The 27,207-nt window shown below is 46.4% G+C and overlaps 1 protein-coding gene across 7 annotated transcripts in view; it reads left to right on the forward strand.

Moving 5' to 3' along the window:
* Positions 1-27,207, forward strand: part of ADARB1 (adenosine deaminase RNA specific B1) — a gene marked incomplete at its 5' end in the record, with an annotated part of 84,876 nt that overhangs the window by 37,615 nt on the left and 20,054 nt on the right. For 6 of the 7 annotated variants that reach the window (XR_013998927.1, XM_081139029.1, XM_081139027.1 and 3 more), the window contains 2 exons: positions 19,273-19,347; positions 23,257-24,191. Coding sequence is in view for 6 of the 7 variants with exons in the window: in XM_081139029.1 (XP_080995155.1) it covers positions 19,320-19,347; positions 23,257-24,191 (963 nt within the window). Of the gene's footprint in view, positions 1-9,462; positions 9,563-19,272; positions 19,348-23,256; positions 24,192-27,207 lie in introns of those variants that run through there. The other variant, XM_081139032.1, reaches the window with a different exon arrangement.

The raw sequence follows: 27,207 nt of genomic DNA on the forward strand, positions 1-27,207 counted from the left end.
TGCCTTTGGTTCGGTTTTCTCTTTTCCTGCATTCTCACACTGCTTGGGTGATAGAGCAGAGGGTGAGAATGGCTGCAGACCTGACCCTCCCCATGAGCACCGGGTCCTGGCCAGCTGCCTGGTCTCTTTGTCTGTACGGTGGGGGTGACCTTGGTGACAATAAGCATTAATTGAGTTAACCTGTGTCAGTGAATATTAGTGCTAAGCCTTTGTTTTCTCATTGAGAGAGGAACCACATGCTTCCTTTACTTTCTCCCCAGTCTTCCAGCTTTTTCACTCTGCTTTCTGGAATACATTCATTCATTTTTCTGGAAATCCCTGTGTTATCTATTTCATTTCAAATTGATGCTATGACTTTCTTATACAGTATTTTTTGGGGAATTTTTTTAAAGCTGGATTTAAGGTGTAATTTACATACACCTCACCCTTTTTAAATGGTAAAACTCACCCTTTTTAAATATACGGGCTGATGTGTTTTGACAGATGTGTGTAGCGAGCACACGTCTCTTTCATCCCAGAGGTGCCCTCTTGCCCTCACAGATGTCCTGATCCCTGTCCAGAGTGGCCTGCCAGACGTTACTGTTCTGTGGCATTGTGTGTATGCAACAGGACACCAAGACCCCTGGATGAAGGACAAGCCAGTGCCCACAGCAGGCCCAGCCAGGCACTGAGGGCATCTTTGGGTCACTTGAGTGGACAACTTCAGACAGTAGATGGCGCTGTAGGATCATGCTAAGACGATGAGGCCGCTACTAAGAAAAAATTCATTTTTAGGTTTTAGTACCTTTCCCATGCCTCCCCTCTGTGCATCCAGATACCACTTTCCTTCAGAAAACTTTTTGTTCACTGGCTCTTAACCATTTTAAAGGGCCCATGAGGCACTGTATGGAATACTTACAGCTGGGTTAGTTCAGTGAGTGATCTCATTTGTAAATTAAATTTTATCAAATAACTTCTAAACTTATTTATTATAAATTGAGTCTGTGGAGGGGGCTGACTGCATTATGGAATTGGAAGGTACAGTTTTATATATCTGTTCCCATCTTTAAAAATTATTACTTTGACTTGGGGTGGTGAACACACAATGCAGTATACAGATGATGTGTTGTAGAATTGTGCACCTGAAAGCTCCATTTTGTTAACTAGTGTCACCCCCAAAAATTTCAGTAAACAGGAAAAAATATTACTTTGTTTATATAGTTTATGTGTAGCATAATTTTATGGTTCTATTTCAGTTCACTATTTCAAATAAGAAATAAGATAAAAGGCCAAAAAAATTAGCCTATCAAGTTATAAATGTGTGGTGACAGATTGCCCATTTTAGTAAGTGTACAGTAAGATTGTCAAATTTAAGTGTACAGTTTGTAAATTAACCAAAATTTGTGTGTTTGGTCTTCATTACCAGTGTAAATAAAGCACAGGAATAATATAAATATTGACATTTTAAGATCTGTCTTCCATAAACCCTACCCTGCATCTGTAATTCTTTACTAACCTTGTTGAACCACATCCCCACTTTTGTCTCCTGCCCTCCCCTCCCTCACCTGCTTTTCTCCCCCTGATTGATCTGCAGTGTGGGGACAGGGTCCTAGACGGTAGGGTCTGGCTGGCATCTGTCAAGACCACAATGTAACCCACGGGCTAAAAATCTTTACTCAGATTCTGCCCACAAGATCCCAGGATGCTGGCATTTTAGAGTGAAGGGAGACCACAGCCAGTAGGATAGGACCCTCTCTGGCCAGGGTGAGTGAGGGGCCTTCCACAAAACCTCCCTCGTAGTACTGGCTCAGGACAGTACCCAGCTCACCAGGGTGATTGTCTCCCATTCCCACAGCCCCCCAGGGCTCTGGGCAGTTTGGGGCTAGAGATCTAGGAATGGGGTAAATCTCAAGGCTATGCTGTACACTTGGGTCTGAAGAGATGGTACGCGATGCTCCAGGACTGCATTTGGTGGTGAAAGCCTCCTTAGGATTTCATAGGACCCGGCCCCTGTAGAGGTGAAGAACAGCTTGATGGGAACCAGCTTGGGAGTCACACTGTCCTTTTCTTAGAACTTGGTAATATTCCATTGCTGCCCTCCTGCCCAACTTTACCTCTGCAGCCTTGCTTTGGTTTAGACACCCTCAGGATTTGTTCACAAATTTCAGTGATATTGCTGAGAACACTGTGCATTTCCATGCTTTTTGTCACCTTTTCCAGTGTCTGGCTGGTGGCACATTGGGACCGTCATTTCTGGGGAGTTTCTTCTGTCCTGTTTCCCTGCTGCTGTGTTCTGGCCTTTAGACCCACGATGTGCCTCACTGTGCACCATGTAGGGCCAGCTGTCAACGTCCCTAATTCCTGTTTCATTCTTTTCTTCACTTGTTTTAGTTTTCATTTGGATCCGAACATCTTGCCCTATTTGTACTTCCCTGTACAGACGTCTGTTTATGCTGTTTCCTTAATCTACACATTTCCCTTTAAAAAAGAACAGAACCTGGAATTGCTTACACTGGATGAACTTGGCCAGAGGCTTTCTGCTTTAGAACGAGCAAAATCACATTGTTGTCTTTGAAGGACCAGCTGCCATCCTTTTACTTTATATTTCAAAAGATTTGTGTTCTATTTTGTTTTTAATAATCTGTTGTAGTAAGCATTGTTTTTAAAGGATAATTCAAAATTAATCCTTAAAAAAATACCCACGTAACCTCTCTAGCTGCTGGGCTCACCTTCAGAAGTGGTGGTGCTGACTGTGTGACAGCAAGTAAAGCCCAGCGGCTGCTGTGCCCTCACTGGATTCTCCCAGCAAGCCTAGGGTGTGCCGTGACTGTCATCATGAGGAATCTAGGGGTCATGAGGGTAAGAGCTTTCTCAGGGCCCCCTGTCCAGTAGGAAGCAGAGCAGATATTCCACCAGGAGGACCTGCTCTGGGGTCCCTGCTGGTTACCACAGTTCTATTCTCACAGCCACATGGCACAGCTCCCCTCACAAAACTCAAGTGTTGTGAGACAGATGGTGGCCATGCCAGCCTGCCCATTGTGCAGTCATCTCAGAGTCTCCTTTACTGCAACTTGGTGAAGTCTAAGCTAATACATGTGTCGTGATTCGCTGGTCGCTTAATAAACTCACACTACACACTGTGCCCCATGGCTACTCCCTCACAAGCTCCTTGCCTGTCCTTCCCCTCCTGACCTCCCAGCAACAGTGCACTTCCCGGTGCACTTCCCGGCAGTCTTGGTCTCTCCCAGCTCTGTCTCTGCCCATGACTCATGAATCTCACCTCTCTCACCTCTGTGTAGGTGAGTCCCACACCTGACTCCCTAGCCCAGAGCTTCCTTGTGCTGTCCAGACTCAGACCTGGGTCCATCCAGCTTCTTCTCTTAGGGATCCACAGGCAGCTCCAACCTTGCACGGCAAACCCAGCTCCTGACTCCCCAGCCCACTGGCAGTCTCTGTCTCAGCAGCTCCGTCCTTCCAGTTCTCAGCCCCTAAGCCAAGGCCATGTGTTCTCTCCCACCCCACACCTAAGCCATCAGGATATCATTAGAACCTATCCAAAGTCTGGTTATTTCTCTCCTTGTCCACTGCCTTCTGTGCTCTGAGCCACCAGCTATGTTTGCACTGGGCTCCTAATCAGTCTCTCTGTGTCAGCCCTGTCCCCTAGCCGCTCTTCCCCAGGGACCTCAGGCCAGAAGCAGCTTAAAACTCCTGGGCAGAGTGACCACCATGTCCTGGCACTGGCCCAGGAGGCCCCACGAGCTGAGCCCCCAGGACCTCCCATCCTTCGCCTTTGCCATTCCAGCCTCCTGGCTGTTCCTGGGGCTGCTGGGCACTGCTGAGGTTTTGGCCCTTCTGTTCTAAAAACGCTCTTTTCAGGCGTCTCAGCAGCTCCCTCGCCGCCTTTGTCTTGGCTTCATTATGGCTTTCCTCAAAATGCAAAGCCCACCCCTCTGCTTCCTGCCCCCAGTCATTCTTCTCCTCTGACCTGCAGCCCAGGTCATGTACTTGCTTAGACACACTACTGATTGTCCTCTTCATCTCATTAGGACGTAGTCTCCTGAAAGCAGACGTTACTGCCCTTTCGCTCACGGCACACCCCAAGCACTAGGGCCAGTCCAGCACCTCACTCTTAGTGGGATGAATGAATGTTCGCTATGTTTCTCATTAATAGATATTTCTGGGGTACTTTAATGTTAAGTTAAGTAATGTTACAGTTTCCGTATGTCGATTATATATAAATAATTGAATGGCTCATTTAGAGAGTTTAGAATTCTAATGAAATAAACTCCTTTTTTCATCTTATAAGAGTAAAAAAATAGTTTTTAAGAATTTCATCCTAAATTAATATCCTAAGAACATTAAATTTTGGAGTCTTTAGTCTGAGGACATAGATAAAAATAAAATGAATTAGATACCAGGAATGTCAGATGCTAAATGATTTAGCATGTGGCTATTTATGACATTCTCCTAGAATTCTGTAGTTATTAACTTGCAGAGACGTGACAGCCGAAGTCGGAAATTGATATACTTTTTAAAATGTGGGGAAAAGCTTTAAAGCATTTTTTTCAATTATAAACTGTCAATTTAATGGTTATAGAAACCATATCTGGTGCATTAAATCATTGCCGTTCGGCTGTAGTTTCTTAACTCTTGTGAATTCAGGCATCTATTTTTACGTCTCTCTGAAATAGTCCTAGCGGTAGAAGCAAGACTTGGAAAGGAAGAGAGGAAGAAAATGATGGATGCAGAGTCAGGGCATCACTTTGACTCTGGTAACTTTCTGTGTCTGCAGTCAGTGTCTGCGGTCAGCGGATGCTCCAGCCGCTGTCTCTAGGCGACGGCACAAGCGCGCTCCAGCCAGGGCACTGCGTACCTCGTCCTGCTGTGGGATTCAAATCGCTCTTTCAGGAAAGCAAAAAATGAGGCATTTATTATGTTTGGAAGATTTACTGTGCATTGGGTTGTGTCATTTGATGAGGGAAAAAGGAAGTGATCACTGTATGAGATGAAAGCAAAGTGTATGTAACTGGAATTTTTATCTGACTTACTAGATGAAGGTAGAGCAGATATCAAGTAAGACTGCACAGTGTGCTTATCAGGGAACTAGCTTGTCTATGTGTGTAGATGGTTACACGCCCTTCAGTTAACAGGAACCTAAGTGGACTTGGCATTGTCAGACCCAGCAAGTCCTAAGAACTGTACTGCGGTCTCATTTGTACCCTCGGAGCTGGAGCTCTAATAGAGGTGCTGAGTGACACCGGGGAGAGGCCTGTCCCATTGGAAGAACACTTTGCTACTTCCATTTCCCTGGAGGAGGGGGCACGCCATGCCACACAGGGAGCACCAGGTGTGGTCAGGAGGCAGAAACGAGTGAGGGGAATGCCCGGGCCAGAAACTTTATTGGGGCTTCCACGGGGAAAGCCAGGCAGGGCAGGGTACAACTTTAGGATTGGCCAGTTTGAATAATTCTGGTGGGTTTTGGGCTATAAAGGTGGTCCCTGGGTGCCTGGTACCTGGCCCAGGTTGATTTAGGGCAGGGGAAACATTGGCTTGGTGTGTGAGAGTTAGATTAGGGGAAGGACACACTCCTGGCTGAGCCCTCTGCTGTCCCTAAGAATGGCAAGCCCTGGGAGGGATGGTTGCCCTGGGTGTGCAAGGCCCCCAAATGGCTGAGCATCAAGAAAAAGAAAATAGAGTGAATATAATCTGCCTGTGATGACTAGATGCCAAATAGACAAATATAGAGCCTAAGAAGGCACATCTGGAACAACTGCCTCCACTGACAACATGGCACATGTCACCTGAGACAGACACCTAGATAGCAGGACAACCCAGCAGAAGGTCTCCTATCAGACTTGCCATTGTGTCTTTTACAACATTAGCTATAATCCCCAAGTTAATTTTTGCTGACAGCATCTCTCTTAGATTGTGGTTTTAGTGTACTTTCACTTCAAACAGTATCTTAGTTGATGGGTTCCTGAGAAGTACGAGTCTATCAGGTTTTCAGTGGTCACGTCATGAGCTTCCTCCCCCACGGTGCAGCCGGGAGCCTTTGAGTCAGTCCATTGTCCCTACTCCTTGACTTACCAGGTTTACCTACACTTTGCAAATTTTTCTTTTTATGAATATTCCGGTTATAAATTGTGATATGACTTGATGTCAAATGTTTTGTCTCTTTTAGGTCAGGGTTATGATGGAGATGGAGAAATTATAATTTTCTCATCTCAAGGAAGCAGATAGGAAACCTGTGAAGTCGCCATGGCAACTTGGTCTTGGCTGGTGGTGGCCTCACCCTGGGTTGTGCCTGGGGAGACGGGAGCAGAGAGCATAGCCAGTCCCTGGCAGTGGCCAGGCCTCTTTGCTACCTTGTCCCAAATGGGGGCTAAACTAGAAACTGAGCTCAGCTTCCTGGAGAAACAAAACCCTAATGCAAAGAGACCATGAGGTTTATTTTTTTCAAAAACACGAGTCTTCAGCAGCTGGGAAGATGTTCCTTATTTTTCTCTGACTTCTTTAAGCATATTTTTTTTCCAGAGAATTCCATCATAAAGAATCTAGAATCCAGACAGCTTTTCACCATCTACCCTTTTTAAAAATCAGTGTTTGTTTTGCTCTGGACTGCACAGGACTCTGGTGGTATTAAACTCTTTCTCCTGGATAAGAGAGCTCTAGAAGTTCTGGCTTCATTTCTCAAATTGTTTCTTCCTTGGTTCGGTCCCCATTAGGAGACCCCCGGGGCCAGTCTCAGCAGCTGCGTGCTCCAGCCTGTGTCTCCTCAGAGGCTGCAGACCTGACTTCGAGGGCTCTTCTCAGCGGCCAGCTCACTGCTGCAGAATTTAGCTTCCGGCTCAGCCTCTGTCTCCAGCCTGGTTAGGCACAGTGCGTGGCAATGTTCATGGTTAAGTACACAACTTGCTTTGATGCGTGGCAAGGGTACAAGTAATAAAGAAACCCGTGGAAATCCCCATGGGTTTTTAAATACAGTGACTGTATTCTAAAAGAGGTTTTCTTGTTTCTAATTTGAAATAATTGAAGAACGTTTATGTTTTTCTTTTTGAGTCTCCTTTGTGGTTTCTTGATTCTAATTCCTGTGGTTGCCTTTGGGTTCCTCTGTTGGGGATATTCTGTGCATCCCAACTTGATCCTGAGGGGCAGCAACAGGAAGGCCAGCCCAGTGATGCTGTGGGGAAGGATTTTGCCCAAGGTGACCTGGAGCAGAAGGTGTAAAGCGTGCTATGTCAGACTGCAAAGAGGAGGGGTTATTGGTGTTCAAGTGCTGCTTTTACCAAAATGGGGCATCTTGGATACCTCAGGCCAGTGCTTTGGGGGCACAGTGAAAGCACAGCAGCAGTAGGAGGGAAGTCTCCAGCCCACCCGTGGCCGCAGAGCTGAGGGAGCTCCACCCACCTGTGGCATTGGTCCCTACACACTGTGGGGACAGTCAGGGTGTGATGAGAATAGCCCAGACCTGCTGCCCCAGGGTTGTACGCCTGCTCCTTCCCCACTTCCTTAGGCTTCCATTTCTTTGTCCTGCCCTCAGGCCCCTCCCTGTGTCTTTGAGGAGCCTGGTTCAGGGCTCCTCTCTGCCCCACGCCTTCCTCCTCCTCCCTGAGCGTGGGCTGGGGGCTCTGTCCCACCAGTGCTGACCACCTGGGGGCTTCATAGGGTGGTCTGCAGGGCTTGCAGCACAGGTCTGTTCCTGCACTGTGGAGTGTCACTGTCACCTCTGGGCCCAGGTCACAAGCTTAGATGCTGTAAGAAAGGCATTTTTCATTCCCTGAAGGAATCCATCCAGACACGGAGGTAGCCTTTGCCAGAAACTTCTCTCCCCTCTCCGCCCTAAGGCCATGCCGGGCTTGTTGAATTTGTAAGCAATAGAGACATATGGCCACCAAGTCTAAAAGACTTATCTGGCCCCTGATCCAAAGGATTAAAGATAAAATATGTAATTGAATTTAAAGTATACAAAATTTGAATACATTTCTGTTAAAAATGTGAATTTAAGTAAATAAAGCAAAACATTATATTAATTTTTCATGTTCTTAGAGAATACTTCTTCAAAATTATGTATTAAAATATATAGTATCAAATATTGAAATCAAAATTATTTAAAGAGAGCTGAATTTTTAATTTAACACTGAAAATTTAGTTAAATCATATTAATGATTTTATCTAAAAAATCCAAATGTGGTAATTCTGGTGTCCAGCTTCCATCTGGTTGCATAGAATGTGAGTGGCTCCATCTTGTTCCATGTGTCTGGACACACACATGCACAATTGAAGAGTAAATAAGAATCGTTAGCATGATGCCATGTTCCATGGGGAATGTTAGTTCCTGTGCGCCTTTGGGGAAATAAGTTGGGAAGTAGATGGTCACTGTTGGGAGAGGAGTTTCGTTCTACAGGACACAAGTGCTGTTAGTTGAGAGAAGTACCTGAGTACTTCTTCCACTCCCATCTGCCCATAATCCGATTCCTCCCAAGACAACCCACAGTCTCTGGGTTTTTGGACATCGCTGCCTTTTCTTTAAGGACCCAGGGCCCAGGTGTGGGAGAGTGTTCCCCTGGGGCCTGGAACGAGTCTCTCTGGACCAGAGGATGTGAGGGCTGTGGGCTGTGCTAAGTGCTGGAGTCTGAGTTACAGGCACCATGTGCTATGAGATGTGTGCATGTGTGAGAGCTGATGTATGTTGTGTGTGCATGAATGTACATGTGTGTGAGTGAGCATGTGTGTGCTTGTGCATGCATGTGCAAGTGTGTGCATGCCCGCATGTGTACACATAGCCTGTGGGCCCTGCTCGGGCTGGCCCTGGCACTGTGCGGGTCCCACTAGCTGTGCTGTCATCCCCCAGGCTTGGAAGCCAATGTAAAGGGGTCAGAGTCTGCTCCTCCCTCGGCAGTTTAGCACACAGTGGGGGGCTATGCTCTGTACAGTAGTGAAGGAGCCATCAGCGGAGCAGAGTGGCATCTGGGAACAAAGGTGGGAGGAGGCGATCCAGGGGCATGGTGGGCAGGTGGTCCCGGGTCCATGCTGGACCTCATCTGTGCCCTCACTCTCAGCAGCACCTCTGGACCCTGGCTGGCCTCTGTGAACTGTGCCCTCTCAGTGACACTTTTACGTCATTATTTCAGGCACTCTGTGTCTTTCGAAGATGACAGAGGCATTTTACCTAGGACTTTGGAGATTCCTGTTTCCCTGGAAAGCGTCCCCAGCATGTCTTTCCTCCCTATGCACAGTGTTGTGCCTGTGACAGCCCTGAAGGGTTAACTGTCACATGTCACTCTGGGTGGTGTGCTGGGAGTCGCTGTGGTGTTGGTGTGCTTGCCCTGATTCTGTGGTTTGATGAATGAGCCTGGGCTGAGCAGGAGCGGCCCCATGTGCCGGCAGGGGGCTGGCATTGTCGCAGCCGCGCTGCTGGAGCAGTTCACAGCGACGCGGGGCACAGAATGAGGCTGGGCTGGCGGCTGGTGTTGGCTCGGCTGGATGGCCTCGCTCGTCACTGGGACTTTGACCATGGGGACGTTCTTCAGCATCATGGGACGTCGGTATAAAAGGAGACGCAAGAAACGCTCCGAGAGGAAAGGTGATGTGTTCACTTCCATTCTAAATGTAAAGTATTGGACTCTAAATGTGATGTAGGAACATATGCTGGGGTTGCAGCTCTGGAATTAATGTTGCTGCCAGTTACCTTATATTTTCCCTTTTAAAGTGCCTCCTGTGGGCATTTTGTAGAATTTTAGACAGGGGCTGGCTTAAAAAAGTAGATTTGAAAACATGTCTATAAACTTGTATAGAAGTCATTTTAGCTTCAAACTCTAATGGATATTTTAGAAAGATATTTGTGAAACATAGAAGTTCATAGCTTTGTTTTATAATTGTTTACCGTTGGCTGCCACCATTCATTAATGACTTTTCTCACATTAAATGTACTTTTCCTACTGAAGAAATACAACTGTGGCAACCATTGTTAAAATATTTTCCTTTTAAAAACAGGGGCAGCAGATTCCTTACATCCAACACTCCAGGTGACTTCAGTCTTTAATTCAACTTGATGTTTTAAGCCATTAAAATCTATATATTTTTCTTAACACCAGACTCAAAACATTGTCCATGACTATAAAAATTAGAAACTACTGGCTTTGGGGGTGAATTGTTGCTTTAAAAGGTGTTGAGAGTTTGCTGTCTTTGTATAAAATGCATTGAGTAGAAAATGTCTTAGGTGCAGAGATACTTAAGTGAGGGGAACAGCCGTTGTGCAGTGAGTGAGCCTCTTTTTCTGGGCGTCCCCTTAGCCACCAACTGATAGGACAAGACAGTCTTTTGCCACGACAGCATCCTTGGGATATTCTGTGGAAGGAGATAGTCATCCCTCAGGAAATAAAATGAGCCACAATTTTTAGTACAGCTTCCTATAAAGAAATCAGTTTCAGAGTCAGCAATCTTGGGAAAATAGCATCTTGCTAAATATAACAAAGAGGATTGTGCCTAGTGGCACCTGCGTGTGGGAGTAGGGAGAGCGTCAGGACCCCTAGACCTTGATGGACACCGTGCCCACTGTGTGCCCAGGACAAAAGGCACTGTCCGGAGGGCGCCTGGGTGTCTTCTGGGTGACTTCCCCAGCCATCTCTTGGATTCTCTCGACTCTTCTCAGGTTACAGAGTTGATATGTTTTGTTTCCTCGGTTAAGCATTAAAAAGCAAGATGTCATTAAGACAGGCAACAGAAGAGTAAGACAAAGGCAAAGCAAAACTGCAAGAAATTTTGATCAAATACCCTAAATTTAGAATGGCCACCATTTTTTACATGGCCTCTCATCACTGCACATTTAATTTGGAGTAAATATTGAGAAGTACAAGAAAAATTCTGTCATCCTTCTTTTGGAACTTGCTGTAATGCCACTGGTTTGTCGGTCCCACTATATACAGTCTCAGAATGTCTTCCTGCCCTGGCCGGTGGCTCAGTTGCTGAAGCATCATCCTTTCACCTGAAGGTTGTGGGTTCGATCCCCAATCAGGACACATATGGGAAGCGAACTATCAGTGTTTCTTTCTCATTTCGATTTTTCTCTTTCTCTCTCTCTCTCCCTCCCTTCCTCTCTCGAAAACCAATTTTTTAAAAATGTCTTCACACATTCTAGAACAGCAAGAATTTTTAAAATATGCTGCAAGGATGTTTAAAACATGCAATTTCATCAGGGTCACTGACCTCTTTCCCCTTAGATTGTCAAATAAAAAAATAACAACAGCCAACACAACAATGGCCGTCCAGTGTGAATGAATCAAAATTAGATCTACTTATTGTCAGATCGGCAAAAAAATATACTTTTTGGTGTACTGCAGAATTTTAGTAGTTTATGTGTGCCATGACATGGAAGAGGGTTGAAAATCGCTGTTCTAGAATCTTATTCTTCAGTAGGTAAACCTTTCTCAAATAGGTTGCATTTTGGAAACAACATCTTGAGAAATTGATAGTGTTGCAAGATGTTAACATTTAAGCCCATGTACTAAATGGTGAGTTCACTGGACATTCCTGTGTGTGTAAGTTCAGTGTGACTGTCATTAAACAGTCTAATGTTAAATGTTAGTACCTGCTCTTATCTATAATATGCACTTAGTAAAAATGCCTTTGAAAATTACGAGTTTTATTAAGACTGGCTGTCCTGTTTATACCAACTTCGCAAAGGTTTACAAGATATGAAACATAGTCTTCTAATTGTATAATTTTAAGGTGCTCCAAATCATGCGTATTGAGCTTTTCTAAGACTGGTATAATGTGAGCCTTTTCAAGTTTTATTATTTGCTGAGGGCAGTGTCTCGGCAGGTTACTGTTGGCTTCAGTAGCAATACATTTTCAATGATTTTCATCACTCCTGAGTTATCCATGCACCACTCCCTTCCACAGGGCAGGCAGTTGGCTGTTGACTGTGTGAGACACAGATGGATTAGCTGAGTCATCAGAAAGTTACAGTAGAAAGAAAAATGTGCAACCTAAGTATTGGTCATGCCCTCTGTAGCCAATGTGCTGCCCTGGCAGGTACTGCCAGCCAAGGCCTGAAGCGGGCCCGGAGCCCAGGCCACACTGCCGGGGACAGTGAGACCGACACACCCCTTCCCTGGTCCCAGCCTGTCCAGGTGGTTGCTGCTCACCTTTCCTCAGGACACTGTGGTGGAGTAAAGGAAAGGTGGGAGGGGTGTGGGGTGGATGAACCGTGAAGGCATCTCCCCACACGTTTTATTAATAAGGTCCTGTATTTTCATATTAAGGGCCTACTCATTGTGCCCCAAGTGATAACGCCCTATCTGTGCCTGGTCATTCTGCATACATGTGAAGACCACCAGCATGTGGGCAGTGACTCTGAACTGTGCTGCAGCCTGAGGGGGGATCCCCCAGTTTCCAGGATGGGAAGTGAAGGTGGTGGAGGGACCTTTTGTAGAAATGGAGGCCCAGGCCCATAGAGGTGTGCTACCTCTGATACTGCTAGAGGACAGTCACTGAAGATTCCGTGCTGTCTGTTCTTCACAGAGTAGGAGATGCAGCTGGCTGTGGCTGACCACCTGAGGGAGTAGGTGGCTGTCATGCCAGCCTTCTCCCCTGGTTTGAGCCCTGGTTTCACCGTGCTGAGAGAATGCATCTTTGTGAGGTGCAGAGCATGGTTACATGCTAGAGGTGTAGGGTGGGATGTTATTCATGTCTCCACCCAACCATCCATCCATCCATCTATTTATCCATCTGCCCATCTACCCATCCACTCATCACCCATCCCTCCAGTCACCCATGTACCCAGCCGTTGGTCCATCAACCCATCCATCTATCCACCCATCCACTTCCATCCACTCATTCACTCATCTACCCATTCAGCACCCCTTTATCCATCCATTCATCCAATCAGTACCCATTAGCACTTTCTGTGAGCCAGCACCAGGGATTTGGGCATGTTCAAGACAGGTGTGGGTGACAGGATGGCCAGGGATTTGGGCATGCACAGGACAAGTGTGGGTGACAGGATGGCCATGGCAAAGGGACAGCCTCAGCTTTTAGACTTCGGGTTTGCTTTGGAGTGGACCCCCTGAAGTACCATTCAGTGGATGAGCAGGTGGACTTGTGTGATGTGTTGCTTCCATACTGTGTGCATCAGTGAGGAAAGGATCTTTCCCAGTCTCTGGCAGGAATGGAAGACACCATGTCTGTCAGGAGAGGGTTATGAGTCAGGAAAATTGCCCCCTCCCCTCAGTGAATAGTAGGTTTTGGATAAAGGCCCAGGTTTGGGGTGGGTTTCATTGCATTTGGGAGGAGCACCTTGAGCTGGAGGGTGTGACCCAGGGGTAGGCAGAGCTCCTCTAGGTGGGCAGTTGAAATTATAAGCAAATGGGTAGAATTAGATGTGTGAAATTATACTTGAAATACTACAAAATTGGATCAGTACCTGCTCTTAGTGTAACTATTAGTGTTCATTTTGAAAATACATTTCATATTTTTTCCTTGATTCCAGGAAATAAAGTATAATTTTCAAATGAATGGGACTTTAATTAGGCCATGTTACATAGAATAAGCTTGGACAGTACATCTAATGCATTGTTCCTGTGTGTCCATTTTGAAGGACAGACTGTGGTTATAAAAATGTTTTGTGGAGTTTTTTCTTCTCCTCAGTCTCCTCTGAGCTGGTGTGTTACTTCATTGTTCTTCTGTCAGGCTCCAGCAGTCTCTGTCTGGTTCTAAAGGCTGATACTGCCCAGGCCTGCTGTGTGGGGGTGGGAGGTGCAGCAATACGAGAGAGCTTGTGCACACTCATGGGTTTGTGTGCATGAGTGCACACACGCACACACACACGCACACAGGGATTGGGGAGGGGACGGGACCAGAGGGGCAATGACTGAGTAAGCAGCAAGCCCAGTGCTTTGACACAGCAGGCTCTTGCTGGTGATGGCCCACCAGGCTGGGGCTGTGTCTTGGTTCCACCCCGAGTCTTCTCTTGGCAGCATCTTGCCCCTGTCCACCAGAGCCCCGCCTGAGGTGGGTGTGGCACAGATCATAGAGAACAGGGGACCATCTGAAAGTTGGACGGTGGGCCTTACAAATTATTCTATTTTAGGCCAGACTCACTTCTGTATATTTGTTAGTTGTAAAAGATGCATGTTTAGAAGGGTGTGTAATGGTGATAATTGAATGAAATAAATGCCTCCAATTTGCAAAATTGTGTCAGAGAGTTGAGAGTCCTTTGGTCCCTTTGTACCAATGTCACTTTATGGAGGCTCATGGGGCTTGGGGGACCTGCCTAAAGTTGTCACACAGCAGCCTCACAGGCAGGACTAGATCCAGGTCCCGTCCTTCCCCCACTGTGCCCCCCAGGTGCCCTGAGCTGTCGCGCTTTCCCTGGGGTCCCACATCACTGGTTTGTCCTTTACTCAGCAGATATTAGTTCTGCCTCTGTTTTGGCAATTGTGCTCTCTGTAAGATCTGACAGCCTGATCTAGTCTAGAAGGTTTCCAGTGTTTGGTGTGACTTCAAGGCAAACTGGCACAGCGGTGACTGCAGGTGGCAGAGACAACTGCTGGACAGGTGTCAGCTCCAGGGGCAGGTTTACACCTTTCCAGACCAAGTTCAGAGTTCTCTGCAGAGCACTCATCTGTGCGTACAAGAGGATGGCTTAGAACAGAAAGCCACTTTTTCTCATTGTGGAAGCAGTGTTTATTATAAGAATTAGGACATACAGATGCAAATAAATTGTGTGAACAAGCAGAGGTGATGATCCTTGTAGCTAAACCTTTGAATCTGAGCAAAGCCTTGGTAATTTTCTTTCAGCTCTTAGAAGTGGGTTTCGAGTTGGAAGTTCAGTGACTGTTTAAGGTTTGTGTTTGGTATTATGATCAGGAACACAGTGAAGCCTGACTCCTGCCTTGGGTCCCCTCCTGGGGTCCCCATGGAGAGAAGCCACAGGAGGAGAGGAGTGACTGTGACGCCCCCCCCCCCCCCATTGCTAGTTGCTGAGGCCTGATGCCCAAGGGGAGCTTTGCTGGACCACCTCTTGCAGCCCCAGCTTCCCAACCCAGCCCCTTCTGATTGCTGGAATATTTTCTACTCTGGGTGCAGCCCGGAGAACGCCAGGCAGGCCATGGGTTTGTTCCCCATGAAGAGTGACCCCTTCTCTGGACCGCAGCCATCCGTGACTTTGCCATCAGTTTGATTACTAACACCTTTCTTTGCTTACTAGCAAGTGACATAAAGGTTTAAAAAGTAAGCTTATTAAAGCCCATTTGTGTTTATTTATTTAGGAATTTTGTTCATATTCATCTACCATTTTTTAAGTTGAGTACTTGTCTTTCTATTATTGACTACAGTAGGCTGTTGAAAGGTTGACCAAGGAAATGTGACTCATTCAGATAGGCTGGGCACAAGGAGGTCACTGGGTGCCCTGGGTCAGGTCAGGCTCATCTGGAAGGTGCTGCCTTCTGACGCAGGGGCATCCAGGGCCCCTGAGACATGCAGGGGACACATAGGCCTTTATCTAGTGGACTGGGGTCAGAATTGACCAGAGACGTCAGTCAGGGAGGCTCTCTGCCAGGTTGAGACCTTCATCATTCCACAGGGTCACAGGGAGCAGAGGGAGAGGCAGGGGTGAAGGGCGAGGGCTCAGTCCTGTTTGGCTGTTTTAACCCAAAGAAGTTGCTTCTTGTGTTTTCACTGTCTCTATTGCTGCATCAGTCTGTTCACTGTTTTATCTAACTCTGTGTCACTTATGGCATATCCAGGCCCTGGCTCCACGCTGTGCCATTGCCTCGTGTTTGTGTGTGTGTGTGTGTGCGCGCATGTTTGTGTGTGGTATGCTGATCATGCTTCATGAAGATTCCCGGTAGCTCAGTTCTGTTTAGTTATCTCAGTGCTAAGTGTAGTTAATTAAATATATGCAGACGTTTCTAGATTTTGTGTGTCTAGAACTCTCATTTACTAAACATCTTTCTGGGTGTGACTCTAACAGTATTATGGGTTTTATCGTAGGTAATAAAATTTTGTTTGCTGCCTAATCATGTGGTTCCAGTAGATGTTCTGCCTGGAGAGAATGTGCTCAGTTTGGTCTTCCTTCCTGTAATATTTATTGCCACGGACTGAGCTCTGGTTTATTGTCCCATCTTTTTTGTGGTCATTGTATTAAGTACAGAACCCACCAGCCATGTGCACCTGGAAGGTTAACGTCTAGAGGACAAGTTGAAACATGACTTTGAAAATGTATTTAAGAATTCCTTTAATTCCCCTGAGATTATAAATACCAAGGTTTCTAATATCTGCTGTGGGGCCTACGCTGCAAACAACTTGGAATTAATTAGCCTGCCTATGTTTCCTGGGGTCGCACCCTCCAGTGTTTCAGTCAGTATCAGTTTTTTGTACTGCCAGCTGAGCCTGTAGTTTTGATTTATCAAGAATAGCCACATATGACTAGGAACATCGAGAAGCGTGTGGCCCTGCTACGTGCTGTGGTCATGATGACAGCTGATGCTCAGGAGCGCTTGCTATGTGCAGAGGCTAACCCACTCCCCATGCTCCCCCCACCCCCGCAGCCCAGCAGACCCACCGACCTGTAAGATGTGAGAGTTTCTGATGAAAGCATGGCGCACAACCCTTGAGAACCTTGCCTAAGGCCACATAATTAGGTATTGAAACAGGCTCACCCAGGACTGTTACCCCCCACCTCCGCAGGTTCATAACCCGTGGGAAAGGAGAATAGTCATAGCTGCTGGGGAGACATTTCTTTATCATGAACTGCACTCAGCAGGTAACTTACATCAATAGTAACCAATGCCAAGCTGCTTTATTTACAGATGTTTCTGATTTAAGGACTTGAGAGGTAACTTCTTCCTTCTCCTTCAGCACTGTGTTGCCTATTCCGGGTCTTTGTGTCTCCATATACTTTAGAAGCTGTTTGTCAATGGCCACAAAATAACTAGCTGGATTTGGATTGGGGTTGCCTTGACTCTAGATCAAGTTGGGAAGAATTGACAGCTTGACAATACTGAGTCTTCTATCCATGAACGTGGACTATCTCTACATTTATTTAGCTCTTCTTTCATCAGTGTTTTGTAGTTTTCCTTATATAGGTCTTATATATTTTTTATCTAGTATTTAATTTGGGGAGTGCTAATGTAAGTAGTATTGTGTTTCTCTTTCAAATTCCACTTATTCATTGCTCATATATAGGAAAGCAATTGACTTTTTTATATTAACCTTGTATTCTGCAATCTTGCTATAATTGCTTATTAGTTCCAGAAGTTTCTAGTCGATAACTATGCTTATTTTAATTATTCTCTGTTGCATTTCACTAGAAGAAGCATGTTTGATAAAAGTAATGCATGAACTTTATTTGCTGTGCACAGTCTGCTATATCTTGTTCCATGTGTACAGTCTCTAAAGGGTAATAGAACTGAACATCCATTACTTAGATGGTTTCCTAGAAAGAAAACTATTTCATTGTAAAATATAATAAATTGATAGCTTTGAACACTTTTGTGATATTTTGTTTAGATAATAAAAATGTTATTATCTAAGTAATAATAACGCTTCTCCTCCATAGAGATAAGGGGGTCTGTCAGAAGTCATAGGAACATGATATTTGTATAAAATTTTTGTACTTTGCTTTATAACATAAGCACCTACAAAGGTATAAAGAATAATACAACAGATAACATTTACCCACCACCCACATAAATATAAAGCATTCCCAATGAATCCTGTTACTTGAAATGACAAGTAACTGTGGAGAACCGAAGTGACACTACAAGGACACTGTGGACCAGCCTCGTTGTCTTCCGTGGGATCCCACAGATCCAGTCCCATCCATTACAAGTGCCTCCTGATGTCCCTGACTTGGGATGCCACCTTGGACGAGACAGTGTGGTTCTGAATGTGCTCTGTTGCAGTCTGGGGCTTGACACCTTTGGTCCACAAGCCCACGCACTGTTTTGGGTGTCAGGGCCCTGTGGTCTCCGGTCTGGAGCGGCAACCCCACCTCATTGCTTCTTTAATTCAGCGTTTTTCCTGAATATTCAAACCTGTAGGTTTTTCCACATAAACCTTAGAAGCAGCTTGTTTAGTTCCATTAAAACAAGAAAAGTTATTTTCTATCTATGAGCAATGAACAAGTTAAATGTCAGTCCCAGGTCTTTTGATGCCAAGTTTAATGGTCTTTCACACTTTGCTCCCTCCTGAGTTTAGCTGGCTTCTTCCTGCTTCAGGAGCATCCTGAAAAGTGAAGAAATAGTCTGAATATTGCTGCCAAATAAAGCTTTCCTTTAATTGGCCCTCCCTGGAATTTGGTTTCATGTGGGATTTTTGATGGGGTTTTAATTCTTAGGTGTTTATAGTTCAGGCTGTAAGGGGTGCCTTCAGAATGAAAGAAGAATGGTTCTGTGAAATGTTCTAAAGCGCCTGCATCTGCTGTTTTGCTTTGTTTTATAACCTTTGGTACAAGAGTTGGCATTTGTAGAAAGTGAAAATGTTGGCTCCTGCTCAGCGAGAGCTTTCTGGCTTCCGTTCCCCACATGCACGACCCTTGCCACTGTGCACAGCCTGGTTATTTTCTACTGTGAGACATTTCCGTGCCTTTGTAAGAACGTTAATGTGTAAGAGCAGGAAAACCAGGCACTCTATAAAGCGGGTGAGCTTCGCTAGGGCCACGCTCCTGCCGTGGCTCAGACTCAGTCACTGTTGCGGGCAGCGTGCTCTTCCTGGTCCTGGGCCTCCAGGTAAGCCGCCTGCTCAGCACAGCTGTCGCTGATGAGTCGTGTGCTCTCCAAGCCTTCTGCCTACTTCTAGTTAACTCTTTATTTGGAGATAATGTGGATTCTCATGAAGCCGTAGAAATAATACAGAGAGAACCACGTTTGCTTTACGCGGGGCAGGTTGGAGTCCTGTTTGGGTTCTGTGGTTGTCTGTCTTCAGTTCCTCCTACAGGGGGGATCTAAGACGTTGATGCCATCACCTTTCTCCCTGGTTCAGAGCCTCCATGGCCCCCACCCCTGGAACCAAGGCCACCCTCCTTAGAGTTGCCCTACATCTTCCTTGCTGGGACCCGTCCCCACCTCGACCATCCCTCCCTGCAGCAGAAATGCCCAGAGTTCTGCGCTGAAATGTGCTGAAAAGGTCGGAGCATCCAAACGTCCAGTCCTGATGGCAGAACACCCCTTCGTCATTTCAGGAGTTTTTCCTGTAGTTCGTATCATGTTGGTGGTGTTTCTGCGGAGGAGACTGACCTCATGTTACTCATGTGATGGGCATGCTAAATGTGGTTTTCTTGCTGTCTTTCAGACAGAAACAGCCTCCGCCAGTCAAGAAACCCTCCAAAGTATTTTGCCATGGATCTAGAAGATGAAGAAAACCTGAGTAAGACCTAGGCCTGCCACGTAGTATCAAGTAGCTGGTTTTCCATTAGTCTTAGTGTTCCTGGAAGTTTTATATCATGAGGCCAATTTGGGGGAAATGATCTCCCTATGACCCAGGCTACAAGCAGTGGCATGTTTTTAATTTTGGGTTCATTCTGTCTACTGTGTGCATCTCCCTTATAGCCACGGTGCGAGGCTGTCGCTCCTGGTTACGTCCTGGGCTGCGATGCTTGCTTAGAAGGAGCGCATCCTCTGGGTGCATGTCTCATGAAGCTGCACGCTTTGTGCCATGTTGGTCATGATGACCATGATGACGGTCAGGTTTCTACCGTCGTTTATTTATTCTAAGATAACCTTTGAGGTGGATTGAAGTACCTGGCCATTTGAAATAACAGTTCATACGTTTTCTGCTCAAATGCAGTGGATTCTCCCACATTTTAAGGGCAAGGGCGCACAGGAATCTGCTGATCTTAACTTTCTGGACTTTAATTAGCCTTAGGACTGGTGAGCCTGAAACACCTGGGGCCCATCTTTCCACGCTGTCCTCCCTGGGGCAGAGGGCGGAGGGCGGAGCAACTCAGGCTCTGCCAGCTTCTCCTCTCAGCCTTCTTCTTTATGAAAAGTTCAGTGAACACACTTCTCGTTTGTTTTACCTTTTTTTAAAATCCTCACCGAAGGAGTGAGGATATTTTTTCCATTGATTTTTTTTTTTTTTTAAGAGAGAGTTTAAGGGAGTGGGGGAGGGGGGAGAGAGAGGGAGAGAGAACAAGATCAATGTGACGAAGACGCATCGATTGGTTGCCTCCCACATGCATCCCAGACCAGGAGTGGGGATCAGACCTGTAACCCAGGTACGTGCCCTTGACCCGGATCAAACCCGTGACCCTCCGGTGCCTAGGCCGACACTCCAGCCACTGAGCCATGCCAGCCAGGGCATCTTCTTTTTTTCCTTTAATCCCAGAGAGCAATGCATTTCTTTATTTTTATTTTTAATTTTTTTATTATTTTTTAATCCTTTCCTGAGATAACAGCAGTGCATTTAAATAAGACTTAAATGTTCCCACAGAAGTTGGGAGCTTTTAGTAGGGAAATTGCAACAATGCACCCTTTTTCTGATACACATGTACATGTACATTCTTACTTGTCTGTATTCAGTTGCTCCTGAGAAAGAACGTGCAGGTCTAAATGATGAGTGACATTTTCCTAAGAGTGGTCATCAATGACCAGAACACAGTCCAGTCCATTTCTCTGTGACTTCACCCAAACCAGCCAGCTGAGGCCTGGGAATTGGCTTGTCTACGTATATAACCCAGAAGTCCACGCAGCAGACCTCCCTGCCTCGCATGCAGGCTTCTCCATGAGTTTGGTTGTAGATAATGTGAGGTAGTCTGGGTCTTGGTTGTATGAACCACACAGTAGATGCTTTTTGGCTGGTCAGTCCCTGTGGGGTGGACACCAGCATGAGCAACTGACCAGTCACTGTTGGAGAAGCACGTGGCATTGTGCCCTTCCCCCTGCTGACCTGTGCGTGGCCTCTGGCGGCCAGGCAGAGGCTTTCTTCAGGGTGCTGCCCCATCAGAGCCTACTCCCAAGGTCCTTTTAGAACCAGCCATATGTTTTTACTGGTCTGTTTACTAGCCATCTCCAGTTTTGCCTGTGCACCATTTCCCTTGAAGAGTGTGCACACGAGTGTCCCGCAGCCTCCCTTTTGTCGGCACTGTGGGCTGTCGTCTACAGCAGTGGTCATCTGGTTTGTGTGGAAACGTCATGCAGTATAGATATGTACAACTGTCCCCAGATTGATCCTCTAGCAACCTAGATGAAGAATCCTTCTGAATAATTTTTTTGAAAAGATAAGCTGCTGGTTCAAGTGCTGAAACCCAGCAGTTCCAGTCTTATTTTCTATCATTTGGAAAGCAACAGAAAGTGCTAGTAGTCACATTTATGAAACAAATAGCAAGATATGTAAAGAGAAAGTGACTAAGAAGAGTTGTGATGGTGGGGGTGCCTTTCTCCAGTTTTAATATTTTCTCTTCACGTAGTAGCATCTTCAGTAAGATGGAATGAGAGTATCTCAGTGCTTCTGAAGCAAATAAGAACTTAGAATTCACGCAAACTGTGTTATAGACAGTGTACTTGTCCTATAATCTCAAGTTGTCAATCCAGTACTGATTGCTTCATTCCTTAAAGGAAAGCACCTGGCTGCTTGAGGTTATGAATATTGGATTAAACGGACGTCAGAATGTATCAGTGATGCTCTGAGTGTCTCCACTGCTGGTCCTGTTTAGCAGAAACGCCAGCATGCCAGCAGACGTCCTCGCCGCTTGTTCATCTAACCTGTCTTGCTCTGCCCTTTTCACCTTTTGTTCCCTCTGAGCACCGAAAGGAGTAACCTATCAGAGCTTTTGCTGGAGGATGTTATAAATGAAAATTTAGTGTCTATTCCGTCAGCTTTGTCAACTGGGAGAAGTGGTGTGTGTGTCAGGACCTGGGAGAAGCTGTCCACAGAGAAAGTGTACCTGGCTCTAGTCTCTACTGCAGGGCAGAGAGCTGTGTTTAAACCAGGGCCATACTTTATATACAGGCTAAATGCTGACAGCTTGGGAAATGTGAGGCCTTTCACTGTGGCCTTGCAGCCACTGACCCAGACTTTCTGTCACATGAAGCCCTCCCATGGGGAGAGCTGGTGAAGTTTGCTTAATGTGATGAGAGTCTGCTTTTACATTATGTTGATGAAATAGACCCAGGCTGCCACACTGGGCACCTGTAAATTGGTTTACATTGTAAAAAATATTTTGGTTTCTTAAAAGATTTATTGTGGATTTTTGAGAGCTTGTGGGAGGTCTTTAATACAGTGACATCAATATCCTGATGCCCTGTGATCGTTGCTACTGCGCTTCATGCGCCAGACGGCCTAAGGGAACCAGCCAGGAAAACAAGGAATTATTTCTTCTCTTTTTTAAAAAGCTCGATAAACTTAAAGAGAAGAGTAAATACATTTTTATTCCCTTTTTGAAATTAAAATAAAATTTTTTTGGCCACGAACATATGGAGTTCTAAAATTATCTATTAATTATAAATATTAATTAACTACCTTTAAAAGGTAGAATAACCAAGTTATTCTGTAAATCCATCAAATGTTTGTTTGTTTTAAAAAAGACCAAATTTCCAGCTGTAGTTAGGAAATTGTAGCTTTCAATTTTATATTTCCTTCATATATATGTTTTTTTCTATCACGGAATGTGTTAAGGATTAAGAGTTAAATCAGTCCCCATATGTAGTGATAAAAACATTAAATGAATACTGGAAATGAAGCTGTATCCTTCAAAAATCATTTCTAAATGGCCTGAATACTTTACATAATTACATGAGCAGATTTCTAAGATTGATTCATGAACTAAATCAAATTGCTGCACAAGTTGGTTGAATATTTTGAACCTGGAGAACTAATAAGCCTGTAAATGCTGCTCTTAAATATGTTACCTCTTCTGGGAGAGGCTGCAATGCAAAGCCCAGTGTGAGAGCAAATGCCATTGAAAAGGGGGACAATGCCAAAGTAAATGACATTTGTCAGTACTGACATTAGACTTATTCACGTAAGGTCTTCTGGACAAATTTATCGTCCCCCACTTTGATGCTTCAAAATATTCTCATAAAAATTTATTTAAAAAGTCACCTTTTAACGCAAAAGCAGTTGGTGATACTAAATAGAAATGGTAGGTAGGAGCCATTATTCAGTTGAGGCCCTGAGCTAGTGGTAAATGTGCAGTCCCTCCTGTGTGCAGCAGGGAGTAATGCAGAACACACATCACTTACCCAGTTACAAAGAGAGATAAAGGAATCTATAAATTTTGCATTTACAAGATCCTGCAACGAAGGCGTTGTAAGTTGCTCTTTCTGGGCACCGCAGGTTCGAGCAGCACAGAGGCTAAGGACAGCTGCAGTGTGGACCATGGGCCCCTTGGGGACGGCGGTGCGCCGGGGCCGGCTGATAGCTGCCTGTTCCCCAATGGGGGCGGTGGCATCCTCGGCAGGAAGCGGCCCCTGGACGAGGGCAGCAATGGGCATGCCAAGTTCCGCCTGAAGAAGAGGAGGAGGGCGCCGGGGCCAGCCCTGCCCAAGAACGCGCTGATGCAGCTGAACGAGATCAAGCCCGGCCTGCAGTACACGCTGCTGTCCCAGACGGGACCCGTGCACGCGCCGCTCTTCGTCATGTCCGTCGAGGTGAACGGGCAGGTGTTCGAGGGCTCCGGCCCCACGAAGAAGAAGGCCAAGCTGCAGGCGGCCGAGAAGGCCCTGCGGTCGTTCGTCCAGTTCCCCAACGCGTCCGAGGCCCACCTGGCCATGGGGAGGAGCCTGTCCGCCAACACGGACTTCACGTCCGACCAGGCTGACTTTCCAGACACACTCTTCAACGGCTTTGAGACGCCGGACAGATCGGAAGTGCCATTTTACATGGGCTCCAACGGAGATGACTCCTTCAGCTCCAGCGGGGACCTCAGCTTGTCAGCGTCCCCGGTGCCCGCCAGCCTTGTCCAGCCTCCCCTCCCGGTCCTCCCACCGTTCCCACCACCCAGCGGCAAGAACCCTGTGATGATCTTGAACGAGCTGCGCCCGGGTCTGAAATACGACTTCCTTTCAGAGAGCGGGGAGAGCCACGCCAAGAACTTCGTCATGTCTGTGGTCGTGGACGGCCAGTTCTTCGAAGGCTCGGGAAGAAACAAAAAGCTCGCCAAGGCCCGGGCCGCGCAGTCTGCCCTGGCCACCATTTTTAATTTGCACTTGGATCAAACACCATCTCGCCAGCCTATCCTCAGCGAGGGCCTCCAGTTACACTTACCACAGGTGAGGAAAGTCTGGTCGTGCCTTGATCATGATTTTAGATAGGACCTGGTTTTATTATCATGTTGACTTTCCATCTCATGTCACTCTGTCCTCACCACCAACAGTTACCAGTAAGTGTGGCTGCCCAGCAGCCTGTCCTAGATTTTGCTGGCCATGTGGTCCCTGGCCATCATGAGCCAGTCTGAGGCCATCACAGCATAGGTTGGGGACACCAGAGCAGTGCTGTCATCCCTCTCCATGCTGAACCTCACCTCAAAGGATAGTTCACAGTTCCCTCCCTGTATAGCTGCCCCTGTGGGGGGTGAGGCAGGCATCCATAGCAGCCTTTGATGAGAAGGGAAGGGAGCCAGACACCGGAACCTGCCCCAACCCAGGGTGTTTTCCTAAGTCTCACTGGGATTCTGGGCACAAGAGGAGGGAGTCTGGCCAGTCAGCTGCTAAAACCCAAGGGTGTCAGGGCTCTGGCTCCAGTGGGACTGGTTTGCAGCTGCATTCCTGTGCCCACAGCAAAAGGGAGCGAGTGTCAGAGGGACAAGGGGCATAGGGGGCCCTTAAGCAAGTGCTCCAGGTCCACCAGGCACCCGGGTCTGTCTGTACCTGGTGGGATTCATGCAGGCTTCCTTTTTCCTGGCCCCCTACACCCATTAAAATCAGGGTGAACAGAGGAAACATTCAGAGGGACTCAGATAGGCATCTGTGAAGGAGGAAGACTGAAGGAGGAAGACTTACTGTCATTTCCAAATCCTACAACTCATTATTTATTGCTTCTTTTCTTAGAAATCCAAGATTCTCTCGTCTACTGTAAAAATCAGTCTTTTAGGGAGAAAACCTGATCCTCTTCTCCGTTTATTCCTTCTTGTCAAAGTGCGATTCAGTTTGAAGATAAATATATAGTGGTTTGATCAGAAGAATTGAAGGACTCGATATTGATGGATAGGATGGCCTGTGTTCTCTTAGAAGAACTCAAGAGCGCCAGCTCCCTTTCACCTTTGAGCCAGTTAGAGTAACCTGTCCTCTGAGATGACCAAGGTCCTCAGTTTTAAAAGAAGGAAATTTATTTTATTTTGCCTAAAGCAACCGAATGCAGCATCAGTATAAAGCAAAGGTGGGGAACTTTTGGCTCATGGGCCGTATATGGCCCGAGAAGTCATTTGGTCTGACCCTGCCAAGGCAACTGTAGGTGGGACTCAAAATTCAATAAATCTAGGCATTTTTTTCATAGCTAATTTTTAAGTTGATAATTTTGTATGGTCTGAGAATGATGTTATGAATATCCAAATGACCCTTGGCAGAAAAAAGGTTCCCCACCCTTGGTAAAGTAACATGCTCAAAGTAATGTACTGATTTTTTTTCATGAACCAAATAATTGCTTCCCATGTTAAACTCTTGCTATCAGTCCATTCATAGTTTTACAAATCGGTGGCACTAGTTCCCAAGTCAAGTGATGTTTTATTTTCAAGCTTACTATATGCTAAACCTATTTCAGCCTGAGTTCAAAACAGTGTCTGACTTGGCCTGTCTTCCCTGAACATGAACAGGGTCATATGTAAGAGAATGGAAGTCGTACTGAATGCTCTGCCTCCCAGATGCCAGGTTTCACAGTGCAGATGGGTAACACTGCGGAGGGGAGGCAGAGGGAGGTCTGTGTGTGTGCCTGTGCATGTGTGTGCATGCATGTATGTGTGTGCACTTGCAGCCTGAGCCCCAGGCTGAGCTCAGTGGAGCAGTGACCAGAGCCCCTGGCCTGGGAGGGTGGGGCCTGTGCAGCCTCTCTGGGGAGGGTGTCTGTGGGAATCCTACAGTCAGGGGCCGCCCCACACCACTTACCCAGATTCTGCAGGTGCTGAGTAGTCGTTTCTGGAGCTCTGTGGTCTCTAGACAGTGAGGCCTGGGGGAGTGGAGTTGTATCTGCCCCCTAGTCTCTGCCAGCAGTAGCCCCATCATGTCTCCAGAGACCCCTGGTGGCTCCGGTAACCATGTTCTCCTGGAGGACCTGGGGGTGGCTTCACAGAATCAACCCAGGCCTTGTTTCTGGGCTCCATTGTCTTTCCCCTGGGAATCTCAAATGCTTCTAGAACAGTGTAAATTCCTATGTTTCCCGCAAGTAACCCATGCAGGATTTAGGTCAAATGTCCCTGGTCTTATGATTGTTTGCCTTCATGGTGTTCATACTGGCACTAGAGAGTTTAAAAAGCAGGTGATGTTGACCATGTGATGAGTGTGAAACACCCTGTCAGCATTGAGTGTTATTTAGCAGCCTAGCCGGACCTCCCTGCCTCTCTGCCCTGAGTGTCGTTGCAGGAGGCAGTGCTGTGGGGCCTATAGTGGTATGGGCTTGCCGTTTAGGAGCTTGTTACTTTGCCATTATATCTGCCCCCTTGTTTAGAGGGAGAGGTGCTTCATTACCCATAAAGAATGAGGTAGTGACCCCTTTAAGGGGGGTGGAAGAATGTCCATGTGTGCAAATGCTGGCACCACACAAGCAAGTGTGCACAGGAATGCTGACTTCCACTCAAGGGTCTCCTAACTAGTGAAACTCCTGTGCCTAACCTATGAAATGAAACTTTTATCCCCTCTGGCTGTCCTTAACCTTTCATTATTTTTTCCTTCTATGTAAGTTGGAACACGTTGTCCTTTATCTGTGGTGCCCTTGGCATCGTTTGGTTGCACATCTGTTTCTGTCTGTGGTCTGACTCCCTTCCCTGTGCTCATACCTGTAGCATCAATGCCTCTGCCAAGGTGCCAGGTGAGGCCCGTGGGCCCCACCTGGGCCTTCTGCCCACCCACCACATGGCTGGTCTTGAGCACTGTCCCCTGGAATTTGCTGGTACAATGACAGGAGGAAAACTTCCTGATAACTATGCTTTTTCCAAATAAGTCATTATTTAGGATGAGTGACTTTTCTATTCATTTTAAGCCTATTTTTTTAAGGGCCAAGCTGGGGACACTAGATTTGGCCGTTTGTCAAGACAAGTGTGAGATTGGGGGGATATAGGTCCAATGTGGCTCTTTACAC

This window comes from Miniopterus schreibersii (genome assembly GCF_964146895.1).
Source record: "Miniopterus schreibersii genome assembly, chromosome: 5".
Lineage (NCBI taxonomy): Eukaryota > Metazoa > Chordata > Mammalia > Chiroptera > Miniopteridae > Miniopterus > Miniopterus schreibersii.